Source organism: Chrysemys picta, chromosome 6, assembly GCF_011386835.1.
Source record: "Chrysemys picta bellii isolate R12L10 chromosome 6, ASM1138683v2, whole genome shotgun sequence".
NCBI lineage: Eukaryota > Metazoa > Chordata > Testudines > Emydidae > Chrysemys > Chrysemys picta.
In genome coordinates this window covers 126,277,323-126,297,702 of record NC_088796.1, presented here as the reverse complement: position 1 = coordinate 126,297,702, position 20,380 = coordinate 126,277,323, and the positions used below count along the sequence as shown (strand labels likewise).

Here is a 20,380-nt window from a genome sequence, read left to right as displayed (position 1 = left end):
GGCCACTTAGGGATCTGGGGCAAAATCAGTACTTGGTCCTGCTAGTGAAGGGAGGGGGCTGGACTCGATGACCTTTTAAGATCCCTTCCAGTTCTAGGAGATAGGATATCTCCATTAATTAATTAATTAATTAATTAGTCTGTATGAGGGTCAGGCAACTCAACAGAGCACCACCCAAAAGCTACAGGCCCCAAGGATTCATGCATAAGGAAGGAAAACAGAATTTAATGTAACTGTACAGAAACGAGGCAAGGCATGCAAGGTGTAGGGAATGAGACCAAGCTCTTGCCTCTGAGTGCATATATTTTTCTCTGCACTCATTCAACTCTTGTCTCCTCCATATAAGAATGCAGTGTTACTACTGCAATAGAGTTCTATTGTATAAAAATCACGTTTGAAGTGATGATGGCGACGTCAAGCATGTACAAGTTAGGAAATCCCCAAGCAACCTTAATTCGGCCCCCCTGGGCACATGCATTATGATACTCTTTAATTCCATGATCACTTACGATTTTTCCCCCAGGACCCCTGCCCAATAAAGTGCACAGGATGGATGGTGCTCACTTAGTGAATAATCTTTTGTCCTCATCTTTCTATGTACGCCCGCCTCCCCACCCCCCACCCCCAGCATTATTTATTGCTAAGGTTAAGATTTTGTCATGGTTATTTTTAGTAAAAGTCAGGGACAGGTCACGGGCAATGAACAAAAAATCATAGAAGCCCATGACCTCTGTCTGACTTTTGCTAAAAATAACCAAGACAAAATTTGGGAGAGGGGGAGGGGGAAGGAGAACCGAAGCCCAAGCAGGGGGGGATGAGAGCCTAGACCCACTGCAGAAGGTGGGGTCCAACACCCATTGTCAGTGGTGACTGGGAGCTGCAGGGGGCCTCCTCCACCACCTGTAGCAGCAGAGAGCTCCAGGTCCCCCCGCCACCCTTGGTAACTCAGAGCTCCAGGGCCCCCATCGGCTGACCATGCCGAGGCTGGAAAACGTTACAAAGGTCTCCGAAAGTCACGTAATCCATGACTTCTGTGACATAATCTTACCCTTATTTATTGTCCGCCCTCCAAAGCCTGCACTAGTTACACAATCATAAGTTTACTCGCTGAAGTATCTGAGTGCTTCACCAACATAAATACATTTATCTTCACAGAGGAGAAACTGGGATGGATTAAGGCCAACATTTTCAATGTTTACTAATGTTGGGAACCCAGCTACAGATGCTTAAGGGCTAATTTTTCAGAGCAGAGCTCCCATTGACTTCCGTTGCAGTAGTAGATTCTTAAGTGGGGCAATCAGCTCTGGGTTCAGTTACAGGTTCTGGGGGTAGGATGTTCTCTCTAGTGGTCAGACTCTGTCGCTGTGCCCCCAACGTGTTGACTGTCCCCCTTTTCTTCAGCTCCTGTTCCAGACCTGGTTTTCTACTATTTCAACCCCCATCCCACAGCTTTTGTTGCTTTCAGCCTTCCTCTCCTCCCTCTGCTTCTCATCCTTTTGCACTGTAATCAGGCTGCCTCCCCCAAGCTTTCCGGGTGGCAGTAGGGGGCATTAAGAACATAGAAAGAGGGTCTCCTTGCTCAGTTCCAATACCTGCCACCACAGTGGTCTCCAGCAGCCAAGAAAAGCCATTGCAAGCTAAATCCTGCTCAGCCACCATGGCCCTGGAATGGAGCAAGCTCGGGCACGGGGGATGGCACATATACAGTCCAGTCAGCATGCAGGAGCTATGTGGGGATAGAGCATGCTCAGTGCAGATGGAATCCTCATAAAATGTAGCTGCCGGCCTCTAACATCTCTACTGAGGATGTGCAAACTGTGATTTTTCACAGGCTTGTAACTTGTCCACATTTGGGTTTTCATGGGAACCACAGGAGGCACACTGACACGAGAGTGACCCCCACCAAATTTCAAGCCCTTCCTCCAAATCACTGACGTGCCAGAGCTTCTTGTTAAAACTAAGCATTTAAAATGGGCCAAACAGCATTCTTCTTCACCCTCATTCTTGGCAATAACTGAACATTTTTTGCTGAAACTTGCCAAAAAAATTCAGTCTGAAACCTACACCCAGAATGAAAAACTTCAACCCAAATGGTTTCACTCTGGCAAAAGTATAAGCAACTGAAAACATGGTTTCATCATTCAAAGTGTTAGGCAGCCTGAAGTATAGAGATTGCTGAGAGAACTACCTATAATGTGTTTAGTAGGGTATGCTTGCTCTTGATTTTGCCCTTCTTACCTGGATCAATACTCGTCTACAGAGACCAGCTTTCACTAGGGATTTTGCAACCCAGCGAGCTGCATATGCTGCTGAGCGATCAGCTTTGGAAGGATCTTTCCCAGAGAAAGCACCTCCACCATGGGCTCCCCAGCCTCCATAGGTATCAACAATGATCTTTCGGCCGGTCAGTCCCGCATCCCCCTGTAGGGCAAACAATTACACGTTGACTTGACAAACCCAGGCTCTGTGTATAAATTAATTCCAACACCACTATGGATTAATTGCTTGTAATTATGTCAGAAACAAAATAAGCCCAATCAATGGGTTGCTATGCGTCTCTTTCTAGGCCGTTATTTGATGTAGCCTACGTGGGTAAGGTGGAATTTTACGTAGGAAGTGCCACAGTTTGTACTGTAGTAACTCTCAAAGATTGATATGAACACAGCCCGTTTTTGAAAGACACAGTAAAACCTATTCCCTTTGTCATTTCCCGTATCCAGCATGGATCATAATGTTGGAACTGCTGGCCACTGAACATGTTTAGTGACACGTGGTGGGATTATTCACCCTTTCAAGAGAAAAGAGGAGTGGTTTACAGTAAAACTCAACTTCACTAAATAAGGCAAAAGGCTAGTCAGGATTTGCCTTTAGTTATCTAGTGAAATCTGTACACAATTGACTAGATTGTACCTTGTAGGCACTGCCCCAGTGGGAGCTGCACCACTCCAACACAGGTCATGTGCCATCCAGTGCACAGGGGGGTGCATGAACTTCAACCCCCCGTTTAAGAGGTGCACATAGTTCCCACCTATGTAGCAAGATGCCTGGAGAAAAGGGGGAAGGAACATTGACATTATTTACTCCCCAATCCCTCTGGGGAATTGTTATCACTGCGGGGAGTATCTCTATGGCAGTCCGGTACTCACTTGAATTTGGCCATTTGTTACACCACTTGTATAAGGTAGGGAAGAGGTTTTTTATTTTCTTCTCCCTAGTGCACGCCCATGGAAGGGCCAACCAAAATCTTGCTCAGTGTGGGTAACTGAAACACTGAACTAATTCCAGGTTCTGATGTACGATGAGGATTAATACATTGTGTCTCAATCTTAAATTGCATAGCCATCCGGATAGCATTAACCATACAAATTACTCTAAGTGCTAAGCATTATAGATATTGTGAAATCAACTCAAGTGCTTAGAGTCAAGAATTTTAGCAAGTAATTTAAGAGCCTGTTTGTTTAACATAATGTTCAACTTTCTGTAATGACTGAAGTATATTTTGTCATTGATAAAGATTCAAGAATCTCTACATATCCACTCTTGATTGGCCAAACAATTATAGGATCAGTTTGGATGCCAGCTTCCTCACATCCTCCTGATGACCGAGTATAAGCAGAGGTGACCACATTTCCTTAAAAATGTAGTTGAGACTTGTATTGTTTCACTAAAACAGTACATTTAATTGTTTTGAGATAGAACATTTAGAAAGGACATTGCAGAATGTAATATCAGTCTATTTATATTAAAAATCTTTCAAAGTACCATACCTTAGGACCACCTTCTATAAACACTTCACTCGGAAGGAGATGATAGATTGTGTTCTCATCTAGATATTTTGCTGGAATAACTTCTTTGACAACTTTTTCCATTAGTTCTTTCCGCATTTGTTGTACAGACATATCGGGTGCATGATGTACAGAGATCACCAATGTGTGTACACGGATGGGCTCCACTGCTCCATCCTTTTCCTTGTATTCCATTGTGACCTGAAAATCAGCCATGGAAATTCAAATCCAATATTCCCTGACCAGGAGGGGCATCAAACCCAAATGGACAATTAAAACAACTTCATATTTCCCTCTAATAGCAGAAGGAATAGAATTTGGTGAAATCCGATTAGAAAAAGGACTGGATGCTAGATTATTACTGGTGACGCTGAAAAACGATTGATGGAAATAAAGACCTCAAAGAGGCCAAAAATAACCACTATCTAATTAAAATAAAGAAGGACCACTTCAGAAGCATATGCTCATCTCTAGTTGGCTACAGAGAAACAAAGTAATTATAATGAAAAACAAGAGCTTGAGATCCCAGCCAACAAGCATTAAGGTCATTCATAGATGGGGCAGGCTAAAGTGCAAAGGGAAAGGAACTTAAAATACTGAAGCTCCAGCTATGGTTAAATTACCCTTTTTGGAAGAAGTTAATTCTAAACATCAAACTGCAGGAGGTGCTGTACACCAGCATTTCACACTGAAGTCAAACCAAGTTGCAAATGCTTAGCGACCTCTTGGAATTTTGCCTACATGTCTGCTTTGCCTTACTTCCACTGCTTCTTCCTAGTTACAGTTTGTAGACTCTAATCATTGGTGATATATGGCAGTGATCAGTGTGACCCGATTCAAATTTAGGGGTAGGTGCTGGAGTTCGTGGCTACTGACTCCTGCCTTATGACAGTGGAATAAGACTTGGGCTGTCGATTAATCGCAGTTAACTCATGCGATTAACTCAAAAAAATTAATTGCAATTAAAAAAATTAATCGTGTTTAATCGCAGTTTTAACCCCACTGTTAAACAACAGAATACCAACTGAAATTTATTAACTATTTTTGGATGTTTTTCTACATTTTCAAATATGTTGATTTAAATTACAACACAGAACACAACGTGTACGGTGCTCACTTTATATTATTATTTTTATTACAAATATTTTCACTGGAAAAATGATAACCAAAGAAATAATATTTTTCAATTAACCTCATACAAGTATTGTAGTGCAATCTCTTTATCATGAAAGTGCAACTTACAAATGTAGATTTTTTTGTTACATAACTGCACTCAAAAACAAAATAATGTGAAACTTTAGAGCCTACAAGTCCACTCAGTCCTACTTCTTATTCAGTCAATCACTAAGACAAACAAGTTTGTTTACATTTACGGGAGATAATGCTGCCGGCTTCTTATTTACAATGTCACCTGAAAGTGAGAACAGGCGTTCGCATGGCACTTTTGTGGCGGGCGGTGTAAGGTATTTACATGCCAGATATGCTAAACATTTGTATGCTCCTTCATGCTTCGGCTATCATTCCAGAGGACATGCTTCCATGCTGATGATGCTCGTTAAAAAAATAACAGGTTAATAAAATTTTGACTGAACTCCTTGGGGGAGAATAGTATGTCTCTGGCTCCGTTTTACCCACATTCTACCATATATTTCATATTATAGCAGTCTTGGATGACCCAGCATATGTTGTTCGTTTTAAGAACACTTTCACTGCAGATTCGACAAAACAAAAAGAAGGTACCAATGGGAGATTTCTAAATATAGCTACAGCACTCAACCCAAGGTTTAAGAATCTGAAGTGCCTTCCAAGATCTGAGAGGGACGAGGTGTGGAGCATGCTTTCAGAAGTCTTAAAAGAGCAACACTCCGATGCAGAAACTACACAACCCAAACCACCAAAAAAAAAAAAAAAATCAACCTTCTGCTGGTGGCATCTGACTCAGATGATGAAAGTGAATTTGCGTTGGTCTTCACTGCTTTGGATCATTATCGAGCAGAACCCGTCATCAGCACAGACGCACGTCCTCTGGAATGGTGGTTGAAGCATGAAGGGACATATGAATCTTTAGCATATCTGGCACGTAAATATCTTGCGATGCTGGCTACAACAGTGCTATGCGAACGCCTGTTCTCACTTTCAGGTAACATTGTAAACAAGAACTGGGAAGCATTATCTCCTGCAAATGTAAGCAAACTTGTTTGTCATAGCGATTGGCTGAACAAGAAGTAGGACTGAGTGGACTTGTAGGCTTTAAAGTTTTACATTGTTTTATTTTTGAATGCAGGGTTTTTTGTACATAATTCTACGTTTGTAAATTCAACTTTCATGATAAAGAGCTTGTAATAAAAAAGAAATATAAAGTGAGCGCTGTACACTTTGTATTCTGTGTTGTAATTGAACTCAGTATATTTGAAAATGTAGAAAAGATCCAAAAAATATTTAAATAAATGGTATCCTATTATTGTTTAACAGTACGATTATTTGCACAATTAATCGCAATTAATGTTTTTAATCGCTTGACAGCCCTAAATAAGACATTAGTGAAACCCTGACCTAAGTCAGGTGATTGCTCAGGAAATAAAGACCAGTCTCTTACCAAAATTCCTTTGTCATCTATTACCTGCATCCTTCCCTTACCTGCGGTTTGCACGTATATGAGTGCCTACATGCCAACACTTTCTCATAACAAGAAAGAAACCTGCCAAACCAATTTTTGGATTGATTCAAGTGCTAAAAAGGTCATGTATCCATATGATTTTCTTAACCTTTGACAACAATACATCCCCAGTAATATCCCAAAGTGCAATAGTACAATGCAACTTAACTCACCACCACTGAGCCAGTGAAGTTAAACATAATCCGCCCTCTCCTCCAACAATTCCCCATACTTCCGATTCCCACCCCCCATTCAGTTCTCCTCTGCCTTGTGAGAACATATGTACGTTAACTGTCTGACTAGGGAGAAAATGTAACTCTAACCACTCAGTTAGCAAACCCACTCATGACAGTACTGGAAGGCTAAGGGGATGACTAACCAGATATGCAGCCTCTTACTTCTAGGTCATTGCTTCAAATGTAGCCTGTGGCAGCACTGACTAAAAGATCTGGGGGCCTGAGAGAAGTAAGTGGGTTGTCCCAGTCCAGTTGCCTCCCAAAACGTGTCCATACCACAAAAAGCACCATCCTAGCTGGTACTAACTGATCATGTTAGTGTCCAAGGAGACAGATATGTTCCTCTCACTCCTTATGTGGGTCCCAAGAGTCATGACTGAGGCACTGGCAGGACAGCGTGGACCAGGCCATCTGTGCAGTGGATATGAAAATGCCATCTCCTGGCCTGTCTAATCTAATCCATTCAAGCACACAGAATTCATGCCTCTGCCACACCAGCTGTTCCTTCATTTCTTGAAGAACGTGAATCGGGTCTAAAATCAATTGTGCAAGTTAAGGGGCAGAGCCCTTTTAAAATCTGATTTATAATCGCTATTATTTACTAACCTGCGTTTTCCCATCTGGTCTAATCCAGGGCCATGTTCCATTCCTCTCCAGGGCTTTAATCTTTGCATTAAGTTTGTGTGCAAGTAGGATTGTTAGAGGCATGCATTCTTCAGTTTCATCAGTGGCATAACCAAACATCAAACCCTGCATTGAGGCAATAGAAAAGAAAACATAATTCCAAGGCACTTATTTCCATTTCTGTTCATGGGAAGAGGCATCTGTGACATGGAGTCTGGGTGCAGTGTCACTTGCTTCTTTACACATACACCACCCTTGAAATCAAACAGCCGACCAGTGTAATCCCTTCTTCCAGGAATCTCAGACCAACAGCATTGCCTGGTTCCCAAGAAATAACTCCTTCTCATCAAGAACCCACTCTAATCAGAGACCACGAAAGCTTATGCTCAAATAAATTTGTTAGTCTCTAAGGTGCCACAAGTACTCCTGTTCTTTTTGCGGATATAGGCTGCTACTCTGAAACCAAGAAAAAGAACTAACTCCTGTTGTTTGCACAGCTCCACTCCCCTCCCCCAAAGCTACCTGTACACACAACCATCCATAACCCAAAACACCATAGCATATCCTTTTAAGAATCAAAATTTGCTCACACTAAGACCTTGAAAGACTAACAGCGCCACCTGATGACACCTGCCATAACAAAAAGTTTAATTGTAGCTTTAGCCTTTAGAGTCATTGGATATGTGCAGGCAGCACTTGTTGAAACCAATACGTGCCAGGTTTTCTTGGCCTTGTTATTAATCATGTACACAATATTTAGTTCAAACCCACATGCTTTAATTATCTACCATGTATACTGTATAGTTTTTTTTTTAAATGTATATTGGACTGGGCTCTAAATGTTTAAAATAAAGACACTTTACCTGGTCCCCAGCTCCAATGTCATCTTCACTCTTGCCATGGGAGACGGCATGTTTGATTTCTTCACACTGTTGTTCTAGAGCTACCAGCACTGTACAAGTCTTGTAGTCTAATCCTGGTGAAGAGAAGTGGATGCGAATGATACCACAATATTCTTCTTTTGTTTGTTTTCAGAAATAAGTCAGCTATAAAAGCGTTACTTCACAGATAGGTCAAAAAAGGTTGGCTGAAGATTTGAGGTATTTGGGTTACAAACACAAAGTGTAGGAATTAACCTTATGCCAGCAGCTTGGCTTTGTCTACCTCCAGTGGGTAGGCCATGTATAAATATTTGCACATTACAGTCCCCAAGCTATTCTGGTCGTTTAGGGTAATTAGTAGAAGCTCATGCTTTTCATGAGGTGTCAGATTCTATCCCATAGGTCAAGCAACCAAAGACATTGTCCATGTTCTGTTATTGGTGGACAAATGCCAATGCCTAAAGTCATTTAAGTAGGAAAGTTTGAAGACTGTTGTGAAAGGAAGCAGGGCTTTCATTCATTGTCTCTTGTAAAGGGCACTTAATGAAACTAGACAAAAGTATATTTGAGACGAATTCAGGGAAATGCTGACATAGAATAGTCACGTAAGGGATTCACTGCTGTAGGAACCCCTTGTAGCAATTACATTAGTAGGAATACTGAAGAATTCCCTTGTGCATGAACTTTAAGTCTCAAAGTTTACTCAAACCTAAATACAAGGAAGACCAGTTCTCCTGTTTTTATAATAAGCCATTTGCCTGCAGACAAGTCATATTCCATCCCTAACCATCCTGTCATTTGTGCAAGCTCCAACTCCGCTACTTCATTGGAATGGTGGGGGTTCAGCACTTCTAACAAGCAATTTCTGAGTGACATGTCGACTCAAAGCCACATCCAATACACATCCATATTATATTATCTTTTTTCCTCCTGCAGGATCGGAGTCATCCATGATGTTATTTCACTGAGGACTGTTACGGAGGAATTTGACAGCACGTAATCAGAACTGACCATGAACCAGGAAGCAAGTACATAACTCACCTTTTGAAGAGTCATCATAGCCTATCCTCTTGAGGGTCTCTCGCACAATTTGCTGGTAATCCACTACAGCTTTGGAAGTGATCTCTCCACAGAGCAAGATCATCCCCGTTTTGGCCACACATTCTGTAGAGTTGAAATAACATTACAGTAGTATGAAAGTTCTCGCTATGTGTATAGGCTTTTGAAAGAGTATTTGGTCCTAGAAGCAACTGTATAGTACAGTTTGAGGCTGACTGGACGGAACACGTTGTGGAATTGCTTCAGTAAATAAGTCTTAAGTTTGGCCTAATTTTTAAACCTGTCTTGATACCAATCACAGACTCTTGTCCTTTGCAACAGCGTGGGATGGATCCTCCTGTCTACTCCAGTTGCTTTATACTGTTCTAGCCACCTGAGATTCCCTTAGTGAATTTCCCTGGTGGTGCAAAGCCAGTTCCTCCTGGCCCTGGACATGGGGAGAGTTCTCAGTAAAGAGGGAGCATCATCAGAATGGCTCTGTACTCCATCAAGTGCCAGTTGCCATGACGTCTGGCTGTCCAGCAGACCAAGGAGGCAATTTATAGCACTTTGAAGTGTGACCCTGTGACTGTTCCCTTCCAATTGCCTGTTGCACCCACTTGATGCCTCTTATCTTGGTTTAGACTATAAACTTTGGGGGCAGGAATAATCTTAGGCCCAGATTTCTAATGGTATTTAGCCAATTGCTGCGCAGAATGTTGCAACACCTAGTCACTTAGGAGCCAAAATGCCATTGACAGTCTATGGGAATTGGGCTCCCAAGTGCTTAAATCCCTTTTGAAAAGAGGATTTAGGCTCCTAAATCAGTTAGACATTGTAGCGCTGATTGCAGCAACACCTAAATACCTTTAAAAATCTGGACCTTAGTGTCTACAGTGGCAAGCCCAGCAAGCTCAGATTCTAAGTGAGACCCCCCAGGTGCTACTACAATACAGTCTCTCAATTTACAGTACGCACAACAAAGTGGCTGTCCTGAGCTGCAGGCACCTTTGTCTAAAGTTAAAACACAATCAAATGAAAGCCTGCAGCTGCTCCTCGCCCTCAAAACAAAAAACAAACCAACCAAAATCATTGAGTCCAAACAATACCTCTGCACCCCTGTACTCACACCCTTTGCACTTCTGCAATAATAAGTGTACAAAATAAGCCTTGTGAGGTATATGAAAGCTAGTAAGATGCTGATTATTAATATCATTGCAAAATGCATGTGTTAACGTTATATGCGCAATTATGAATTCCCTCAGTATGATGTTACTGGAACATGTTTACAGCCAGACAGCCTAGCCCAGGTGATACACAGGTCTGTCCTAGACAAAGAAATGTGGGTTTACCTTAATTTCCATATTAGCAATACACAGAGCCATCAAGCTAAACCAGTGGGGTTTATTCTGATCCTGAACTGGAGAGAGAGAGAATTAACATGGCTCCTACACCTAGGGTGACCAGATAGCAAGTGTGAAAAACCGGGACGGGGGTGGAGCATAATAGGAGTCTATAGAAGAAAAAGCCCCAAATATCGGGACTGTCCCTATAAACTCAGGACATCTGGTCACCCTACCTGCACCCCAGAGAGACATAGGAGACTGAATTCCCAGGAGGCCTTTCTGACTTGTAAGACTTAGGGCTGGTCTACACTGGGGGGGGGGGGGGGGGGCGGATCGATCCAAGATACGCAACTTCAGCTACGCGAATAGCGTAGCTGAAGTCGAAGTATCTTGGATCGAATTACCTGGGGTCCAGACGGCGCGGGATCGATGGCCGCGACTCCCCCGTCGACTGCGCTACCGCCGCTCGCTCTGGTGGAGTTCCGGAGTCGACGGTGAGCACGTTCGGGGATCGATATATCGCGTCTTAACGAGACGCGATATATCGATCCCGGATAAATCGATTGCTACCCGCCGATACGGCGGGTAGTGAAGACGTACCCTAAGACATCCCTTCAGGGATATAAGGAACAGAGAGAGATTCCATCTTTATCCTTTACCTCAGGAGACAAAGAAACCACATGACTTGATCTCTCTGAGTCCTGGCCAGCAAAAGCTGGAAAGGTGACTGTGGATGAGAGAAACTGCCTTGAACAAAGACTGTGTATCTTGCTAGATTAAGTTTTAGACTTTTAGATTCGTATTTTCACTTTTATTTGCTTGTAACCAGCTCTACCTTTATCTTGTTTATTTGGTATCACTTAATCCATGTTCTTTGGTTAATAAACTTGCTTTGCTTTCATTATAAATCATCAGTGCTGTGTAAGTTCAGTAAAGTGTGTGCTTCTAGCAAGCTAGCAAGTTGGAGTGTTTTACTGTCCCTGTAGAGGCAGCAAACACCACTTTCTCTATGAGGATCTCTGCAGTGGGACAATTTTGGGGTGAATTCAGGGCTGGAAAGATACTAAGGTCAGTCTGCAAGGAGTAATCACTTTGGGCAAAACCAGGGTGAAGCTGTGATGGGATACCTGGGGTACAACCTGGAACTGTGGGACCGTGCCCCCTTAACTCTCCAGCCTGGGCTGTCTCTTCCAATGCTTTGTTAGTGACTAGCAGCAAACCTCTTCAGGTGCTGTGGTCACTTAGTTAAAAACATGCAGGGAAATGCCCAGCTAAATTACATGAATGCTCTCTAAGCCACTCACGAACCGTACACAGAGAAACACCAGCAAATTCCCCCAGCCTTGCACCCCAGAAATGTACTGTTTTACACTGCTTAAGACCTTCTCTTGAACAATGCAGGTTCATTAATTAGTTTGCCACTTCATCAAAGAATAGTGGATGTGCACCAGCCTTTGTAATCTGAGCAAATTCCCCATGAATTTAGACAAACTCACTGGTAAAGATAAAACATTAAAATAAGTTCATTAACTACAGAAAGACAGATTTTAAGTGAGTATAAGTGGTAGGCATAAAGGTCAAAGACAGTTACCTAAGAAATACAAAGTAAAATCACAGTCTAAATCCTAAACTCTATTAGACTAAGGAGGATTTGAATCAAACAGCTTTTCCCAGCCCACAGGATGTCGCAAGCAGGTTACATATCTTAATACACAAGCTGAATTTCCTTCTCAGTTTGAAGTCTTTGTCTTCCCATCATTATTGTTGCCTTCCCTGTAGGTGGGGGAGGAGAGAAGTAGTCTCATGATGCCACTGTCCCTTATTTTATACTCTTTATTCACGTCCCAGGAAAGATACTGGCCCAGACATGTCCTGATGGTCCTAGCTGAGTCATAGAGTTGAGCAATCCCCATTGTGTGGTGCTTGCGCAACTGTCTCTTACAGAATTGTAAATCTCTTCTTTACAATTCCCCTGCTGGTCAATGGCTCGTGATGGTCGCATACTGCCCATTTGGGTGTGGGTCACCTCCTTTGTTGCCACCAGAGAACTAGCAGTGGGCGACTCCCAGACTCAAGGTAGATGGTGACCAAATCCCTTAGTGGCCTGGATGAATCCAAAAACGTCAGAGGTTTTGCATAATTGTATCAGAGGTGTTGTCTACACAGATGTTTCAGACTCCCAAGGAGAGTCTTGTGAACTTCAGTTTCAGACAATATCTCTTGGATTCTCTGGGAAGCCTTAGCTGTCTAGAGGTTTATAGATTAGCAGCACACTCCAGTGATTCTCATCTCCGATTTCTGATTAAATGGATGCCCTAAAATGATTTTGATTCAAGTGAGATTTTGCTGCACTTGAACCTAGAAAAAAATAGTAGAATAGCTATTCCATCTCCTGAGCTATCCTCCTTCAATCTGTGGCAGCATCTTCAGTCTGGATTTACTGCTACCACCGTGTCATCAGTACTTGGATGAAGCAGATGTCTGTCTCAGATTAAGGTGGTGCTGGAAGACAATTTCAGAGCCCATTTGCAAAAAGAACTGGTTCATGAAACTTCATGGAAAGTGAAATTGAGGCCTTCAAAACTACATTTTCACCCAGTAACTTTTCACCTATATAGCTAGCTTTAACAGATCTGTAAAATGAAATTAATAGCTGTGTAACAGAGAGGTTAAGATTAACTTGTGTACATATATTGCTTTGAGATCCTCCACAGATTCATAGAGTTTAAGGCCAGAAGAGACCATTAGATCATTTAGTCTGACCTCCTGTATATCACAGACCATTACATTTCACTCCATTATCCCTACACTGAGCCCAGTAACTTGTGTTTGGCTAAGGCATATCTTCCAGAAAGGCACCCAGTCTTGATTTGAAGACATCAAGAGATGGAGAATCCAACACTGCCCTTCGTAGTTTGTTCTCATGGTTAATTACCCTCTCTGTTAAAGCACTGTGCCTTATTTCTAATTTGAATTTGTCTGGCTTCAGCTACTGGGTCTTGTTATGCCTCTCTTTTCTAGATTAAAGAGCCCTGTAGTACCTGCTATTTTCTCCCTATGAAGGTACTTATATACTGTAATCAAGTCATATCTCAATCTTATTTCTGATGAGCAAAATAGATAGAGTTCCTTAAGTCTGTTCGGCATTTTCTCCAGTCCTCAGTTCACTTTGTGGCTTCTCTGCACCCTCTCCAATTTTGCAATATCCTTTTTAATTTGTTGACACCAGAACTGGATGCAGTATTCTCACATTGGTCTCACAAATGCTGTATACGGAGGTAAAATCAACTCCCAACTGAGTACTCTCCTGTTTATACCACTGCATTAGCCCCTTTTGTCACAACATCAAACTCGGGGCTCCTGTTGAGTTGCTTGTCCACTATGACCCCTGCATTCTTTTCAAAGTCACTGATGTCCAAGGTACAGTCCCTCTTCTACAGGTACGGCCTGCATTCCTTCGTCCTAGATATATATCCTGGCATTTGTCTGTATTAAAACAAATTATGTTTGAGTGGGCCCAGCTTACCAAGGGATCCAGATCAATCTATATGACTACCCTGGCCTCCTCATTATTTACCGCTTGGTCAGTCTTCGTGTTACCTACAAATTTAATCGGCAGTGATTTTATACTTACTTCTAGATCACTGATTCAAAGTTTGAATAGCCTCACGTCTAGAATAGATGCAGAACCCCACAAGAAACAAACCCATTCACAAACTCCTCTTTGACAACTACTTTGAGATATGTCAGTTAGCCAGTTTTTAATCCACATCATGTATGCTCTATTGATACTGTATAATGCTAACGTTGAATCAGAATATCATGCAGCACTATGTTAAATGTCTGATAAAAAAAACCCACTACATTTATTACATCCACAAAGTTACCTTTATCAACCAAACTTGTAATCTCAAAGAATAAAACAAGACTTATTTTCCATAAAACCACATTGACTAGCACTAATTATACTGCTATCCTTTAATTGTTCACTGATTCCTGTATCAGCTTTTCCATTATTTTCCCCAGGATTGATGTCAGGGTAATCAACCTGAGACACCTTGGAACATCCTGCTTGCCCTTTTTGAATACTGGCACATCACTACTCTTCCAGTCTTCTGGAATTTCCTTGGTATTCCAAGATTTATTAAGAATTAACACAATCAAGCCAGGGATCTCCTCATCCAATTCTTTTAGGACTTGTAGGTGCAAGTTATCGGGGCCTGCTGATTTTAAAATATTTATCCCTAGCAGATGTTGTCTAATGTCATCCTCAGTTACTAATAGACTGGAAAATACTTCATCATCCTCATGTGATACAAGTATATCATCATGGTTCTTTACAAAAAACCCCCAGAAATATTTATTGAACACATTCCCTCCCCCCCCCCCAATATACTTCAACTCTTTATTGTCCTTAGTCCTGCCAGCTTTGGATTTTTCTCTGGTGTCTTTAGCTTCCTTTATCAAATTTCTACACTTCAGAACTTCTATTTTATATCCAGTGCTATTTCCTCCTTCTCCATTTGGTATATATTCCTTTTTTAATTTCTAACTATTGCTTTCACTTAACACTGAACCCATTTGGGCTTTTAGCCAAAGTTGTCTTCTTTCTTGATTATGGACTCGTGGCTTTTTGGCCATCTAATAAATAAATCTTTGAATGTAAAGCTATGCAAATGTAGAGTATTATTTATTTTACTCTTTTAAATTTATTTTTTCTTAATCAGAAAAAAGTACTTACCACAAGCAACCTTAGCATCTGGATCAACTCTGATATGGGCATCAAGGACAGCATCGCTGATCTGATCACACATTTTATCTAGGCAAAAAGTAATATATTATTTAGTTGTTCCCTGTAATAAATATTTTTAAAACATAACACAAACATGATCTCCAGAAGTATGCCAGGTACTAAGAGCATCAGGTAGGCACCACAAAGAAGGAGATGCACAAACAGAATTTCCTTCCCAATGGAAATTAGAGTTCTAGTTTTTAAGTACCTGCCTAGATGCAAGTTTGGCAACCAAATACACAGAAATGGATTTATGCCTTTACTTTTTCCTCCCCCTCCAGTCCACAACAGCAGACACATCCCTGCCATCTTCCAGTACCTTAGGCGCCCCAAGTTATAATGAATCACCAGGAGGGGAAATAGCCTTCTGTTAAAATGGTCTGAAAACTTAGTTTCAGGGAAAAACTCCACAGCCACTGAAAAAGGTATTGAATCAAATGGTAGCTAATCTTTGGGACAAGGACTATATTTTACTTTGTACAGTGTCTAATACTCTAGGATACCCAATGCTTACTGGAGATTAACTTTTAAGCATTATCACTGTACAAATAATCTGGACAAAAAGGTGAGCTGTAACTAGATCAGAACTAGAAGAAAATGTTAAAGAAAAATACTATAATAGATTGTTTATAAACATGTAATTTATTAGAGCAGTGCATTGAGCCTATGGAAAGACAGATTAGATCCAAAAATCTGTACTGTGTGTCAGCAGAGACCTGAGCCAATTAAGTTTGTTGAAAATTTTATTTTCAAACTTCCATTTAATGTGAAAAACAATTCCTCTCTTTTCAGAGCTCTTCTAAGGCAAGCAAATATGGAATTTGAAGAGAAGATAAACAGGCTGTGATGTGATTATAGCCAGGTGTTGAAGTAAGCAGGACTTAATATTCATAAGATAAAATTATTTTCTCCCTGTCTTCATCTGCAAACAGGGCAGCGATTTAAGGACATTAATTTCAACCAGAGAGTTTACGTGCCCCTAATATTTGGAGCAAAGCTAACAACTATGCACAGCAACAGTATTTTTTTCTGTGACAGTGAAGCAGTGACTTAAGATTCAGAGGGTGAGCCCAACCTACACCAGGGACTTAAAGTCAGCAAGCATTTGGACTGAGTACCATGCAAACAAAGAAGTATGTATTTATGCTGAAAAAATCACAACTTGACATTTTAATGTTACTTCCGGCTTTACTTGAATTACTAGAAACATAGGGCCAGATTTTTTTTAAGTATTTAAGTGCCTAAGCATGCAGATAGATGTGCAATGGGGTTTCTTCAAAGCACCTAGGCACCCAAAGTCCTATTGATGCTTCTGAAAAATCTCATTAGGAACCTACCTGCATCTTTAAGCATTTAAATATCTTTTAAAATCTGGGCCTTAATGCTTATCACCATTACTCAAGTTCAAATTAAGAACAGACCAAAATGAAAAGGAAGAGCACCAAGAATCTGTGAGCCACATAAATATAGTGACGCTTTGGTTTATAATTTTTATGTCAGCACTCACAGGCTTGTTATGTTGGTGCATATGAGGTACAAGTACATTTCAGTTCGGTGAACAATAGTTCTGTGGTTGAGTGAACATATTCTGTAGCTGCAACAGGAAAGTGAATTTCAGCGTTTTGATCTTTTCATATTTGCTTTCCATGAATGATCTTGTGCTAGTGCTTTACCAATGCAAATACTCATGAAAATCGAGTAAGTGTGACTGACTATTGATCAAAGGCTAATTATTTTCCTTTGCTAGTCAGTTGTAAAACTTACAATTTGCTGTTTCCTGCAAGGAAGTGCGCGGGCGTGGACTTCTGCACCCATTCAGAGTCTTATTCAGACTCCATGCTAGCGTACTTACTTGTAGGATCAGAACTTTGTCAGTTACGTAAGTCAATCAGCCAGGGTGAGCTGGCGGACAAGAGATAATCGCTAAGCAGTTAATGAAGATATGACCAAGTTTGAAAATGTTGTTATCTGACATCAATATGTGAAGGTGAAATTCACTCAATGAATTATTTGCCTCTAATCTGAAGAGATGAAAGAATGTTTTCTAGCTAGCAGCAGACTTTGTTCTTTCAGGATGTTAGCTATCCTAAGATGCATTCTACATTGCTATGGAATGAAACAATACAGACAGCAAGGCCACCAAAACCTCTGGGGGCCTCATCTTCTCCTCTCTTTATGCAGGAGGAGAGGAGCCAAGAGAGAAAGCAGACTGTAGGGAGCAGTGTTTCATGGCTTTCTCCCCACTAGAAGTCTCCATAAACCACGTGCTTTTGTAGCTGTTCCAGCTACTTGCATGTACTGAACACTAAAAACAGCACCTGCCACATAAAGGTGCCACCCTCCAGTGGTTTCCAGGGCTCCCTTTTCCAGGCTAGAGCCCTGTGTGGCATTATTTTTAAAATCCCGCTCCCATTCTGCCCCGCAAAACCCACTCCCACCTCTCCCCGCATTGTATCTTGCATTTTTATCCCGCTCCCATCTGTAAAACCCTTAGATCACACAAATCCCACAAGAGAGACAGATTCCCCCGTGCTATTAAAAAAAAAAAGTCAGTTAATATATTAATGGAATTCAGACACAATTTTTACCACAAAAGGAATAAAACAAATCTTGCTTAAACCATGTAGAAAATACTTTAAACCCTGTTATAATAGACATCAAATCTCTTTCTAGCCCTCACTTAAAGTTAAGTATTAAAAACCTTCACTACAAAAAAGGAACACTTGCTTTACATTGCTGAAATGCTATTTATGACAAACTGTCAAGAAATGTAGTGTTTTCCCACAAATTACCGCAGTCTGTTTTGCCCACCCAATCCCGCCCGCAACAAAGTACATTCTACCCTGCCTTACATTTTGTTAGAAAAGGCAGCAGACATCGTTCATGGTATTATCACAGCCTTAGCTTTGAGTTTTCTCATCCAAGTGTTTAAAAATATAATGCTGCTTTACTGCCAATCTAAGGGACCGAGGCTCCTGTTAAAGACTCAGACTGCCTCGATAAACAGTAGGAGCCTCTCTCCCCTTAATGAGTCAAGCTCACTTAAGAAGGCTTCCAAATAAATCTGGGAGGGGGGGGGGGAGAAAGCTGTGTGAAAAGCAGTTGAACTTAATAAACAGCAAGTATTGACAACATTTTGCCCTTCAACTGGAGCCCTACTAAGAGGTTAGGATTAGCCTATATGGCTCAAGGCAAGTACAGACTAGTCTTAAGGGGATCAGCATGAGGCATTCAGTAAGAGAGTGTCTGAACTACAGCTCCAATGGGCATTGCTGCTCATCACCAGTGCACTGAATAATTCAGAAGTCCTGGGGCACTGGGCAATTGCTGAAGGTATTGCTAAACTGTGAAATTCAGTAACTTCTAGTCTTCTAAGAACACCACATAGAAAATGCTTTTTTCCCCTTGTAAGTCTTGAAAATGAGATTCTATTCAATTTTGATCAAACCTATATTAATTATACTGAATGCTAAACAAAAAGAAGACAAACTTTTCCCAACAGAGAAAATTTGTTCTGAATGGCTAAATATACACCGTGACTGGTTCTTGTTTTTCTCTAGGTCAGAAAACCAAACCAGATCAAGTTGCGGAACATGTTCTTCCATGCATCTAGCTGATAAAAGGAAAGACTTGACATTTTTTACTTACCAGAATGTCCTTCTGCAACAGACTCTGAGGTAAAGAGAAATATCTTCTCTTTTTTTGAAGTGTTGCTTGACATGGTTTAGTATCTTTAGAGAGTCTGTAGGCAAGGAAAATCTGCAGCAAACTAGATTTCAGAGGAAACACAGAGAGAAAGTTGTGGGGAAAAGGTTAACTTATCTACGCAAATAGCTGATGTAATTGTTTCTGTGTGGTCACTAGTCAGAAGTTCAATAGATTTAGATTGCTCCTAGAGGAAGATACAGAGAACTGCTTCTGACAACAAGGAGGGGATTTTCAAAAGCCTTTTGTGTTTGATGCTCTCTTCTCCCACTGACTTCAATGGGAGTTTTAGCAATAACTTCAATAGGAACAGAGTCAGGCCAGTGCCGGGTGCTTTGCACATCCCTATCTCAACTTTAGGTCCTATTCTTTCCTCTAAAATGGGCACAAGTGATATTAAGTGAAACATTTGGAGATTGTAAAGAGGCAGCATGCAGATTTTTTTTTGTCATGTAAGCATGAGGGGAAAATAGACTTTTCTCTTTGAGCAGTATAGTGTCCAAACATTGTATTTTACTTCAATAATGAATTTTATAGAACAATATTCTGTATTTGGGAGGAAAAAAACAACCATTAAAAATTATAAACAGTTTTATTCTTTTTCTAATAACCTACAGATGGTAACTGTATTGTACCTTACCAGTATTGTATTTGAGTCACTCGCTGAGTGAGAAATGAGATAATTAAAAGGTGACAATATACCAGGTTATTTTGGGGTCACTGGGAAAGACAACTGGCTGAGTATCAGCAATCCCTCAACAATGGGACTGTGACAAAGTGGGGATTCTCCCTTGTTATGTTGTATGTGAGCCTATATAAGTCTTACTGTTAAGCCTATGTGAGTTTTACTGTTTTGCATGAATACGGTGTGTGCCTCAGTTTCCCTGGGTGCTGCACCAATGCCCAGGTGGTGGGATAAGGGTGTGTGACTGTGGCTGAGACCCTCGGGGGCAGGTAAGGCTGCTCAGCTACCTGCACATAGGCTATGGCTGGTGCCCTTTGTAACTTGAGACCCAGGAGGGGGATGCGACCAGGTGACACTTTGCCTGGGAAGTGAAACAAAGACCAGGCGGAGCAATGGGGGTGTCTAAGGTCAGGTCACTGGAAGCTGGGCAGTCTGCTTGGGGGGGGCGGGACTGGAACAGGGAGTCCAGGGTGTCTGGCCCGGGATTCCCCCAAGATGGACTTGGCTGAAAGTCACTGATTTCTGGGCTAAGAAGTTCTGTTCTACGCTGTGTTCCTGTCGACTAATAAACCTTCTGTTTTATGCTGGCTGAGAGTCGCTGCTGACTGCGGAGTTGGGGTGCAGGGCCCTCT

At 41.4% G+C, this 20,380-nt stretch overlaps 1 protein-coding gene across 1 annotated transcript in view; it reads right to left on the bottom strand.

The window, feature by feature from the left end:
• LOC101944417 (S-adenosylmethionine synthase-like) overlaps positions 1-19,235 on the bottom strand; it is a 29,861-nt gene extending 10,626 nt beyond the window's left edge. Inside the window, exons 1-7 of the mRNA XM_065549801.1 lie at positions 19,007-19,235; positions 15,308-15,385; positions 9,224-9,346; positions 8,165-8,277; positions 7,284-7,427; positions 3,768-3,986; positions 2,239-2,421 (exon numbers count right to left, since the gene is read on the bottom strand). Of these exons, the coding sequence (XP_065405873.1) occupies positions 2,239-2,421; positions 3,768-3,986; positions 7,284-7,427; positions 8,165-8,277; positions 9,224-9,346; positions 15,308-15,385; positions 19,007-19,079 (933 nt within the window). The 5' untranslated portion in view covers positions 19,080-19,235. The remainder of the gene's footprint in view (positions 1-2,238; positions 2,422-3,767; positions 3,987-7,283; positions 7,428-8,164; positions 8,278-9,223; positions 9,347-15,307; positions 15,386-19,006) is intronic.
• Between the last annotated feature and the right edge of the window lie 1,145 nt (positions 19,236-20,380).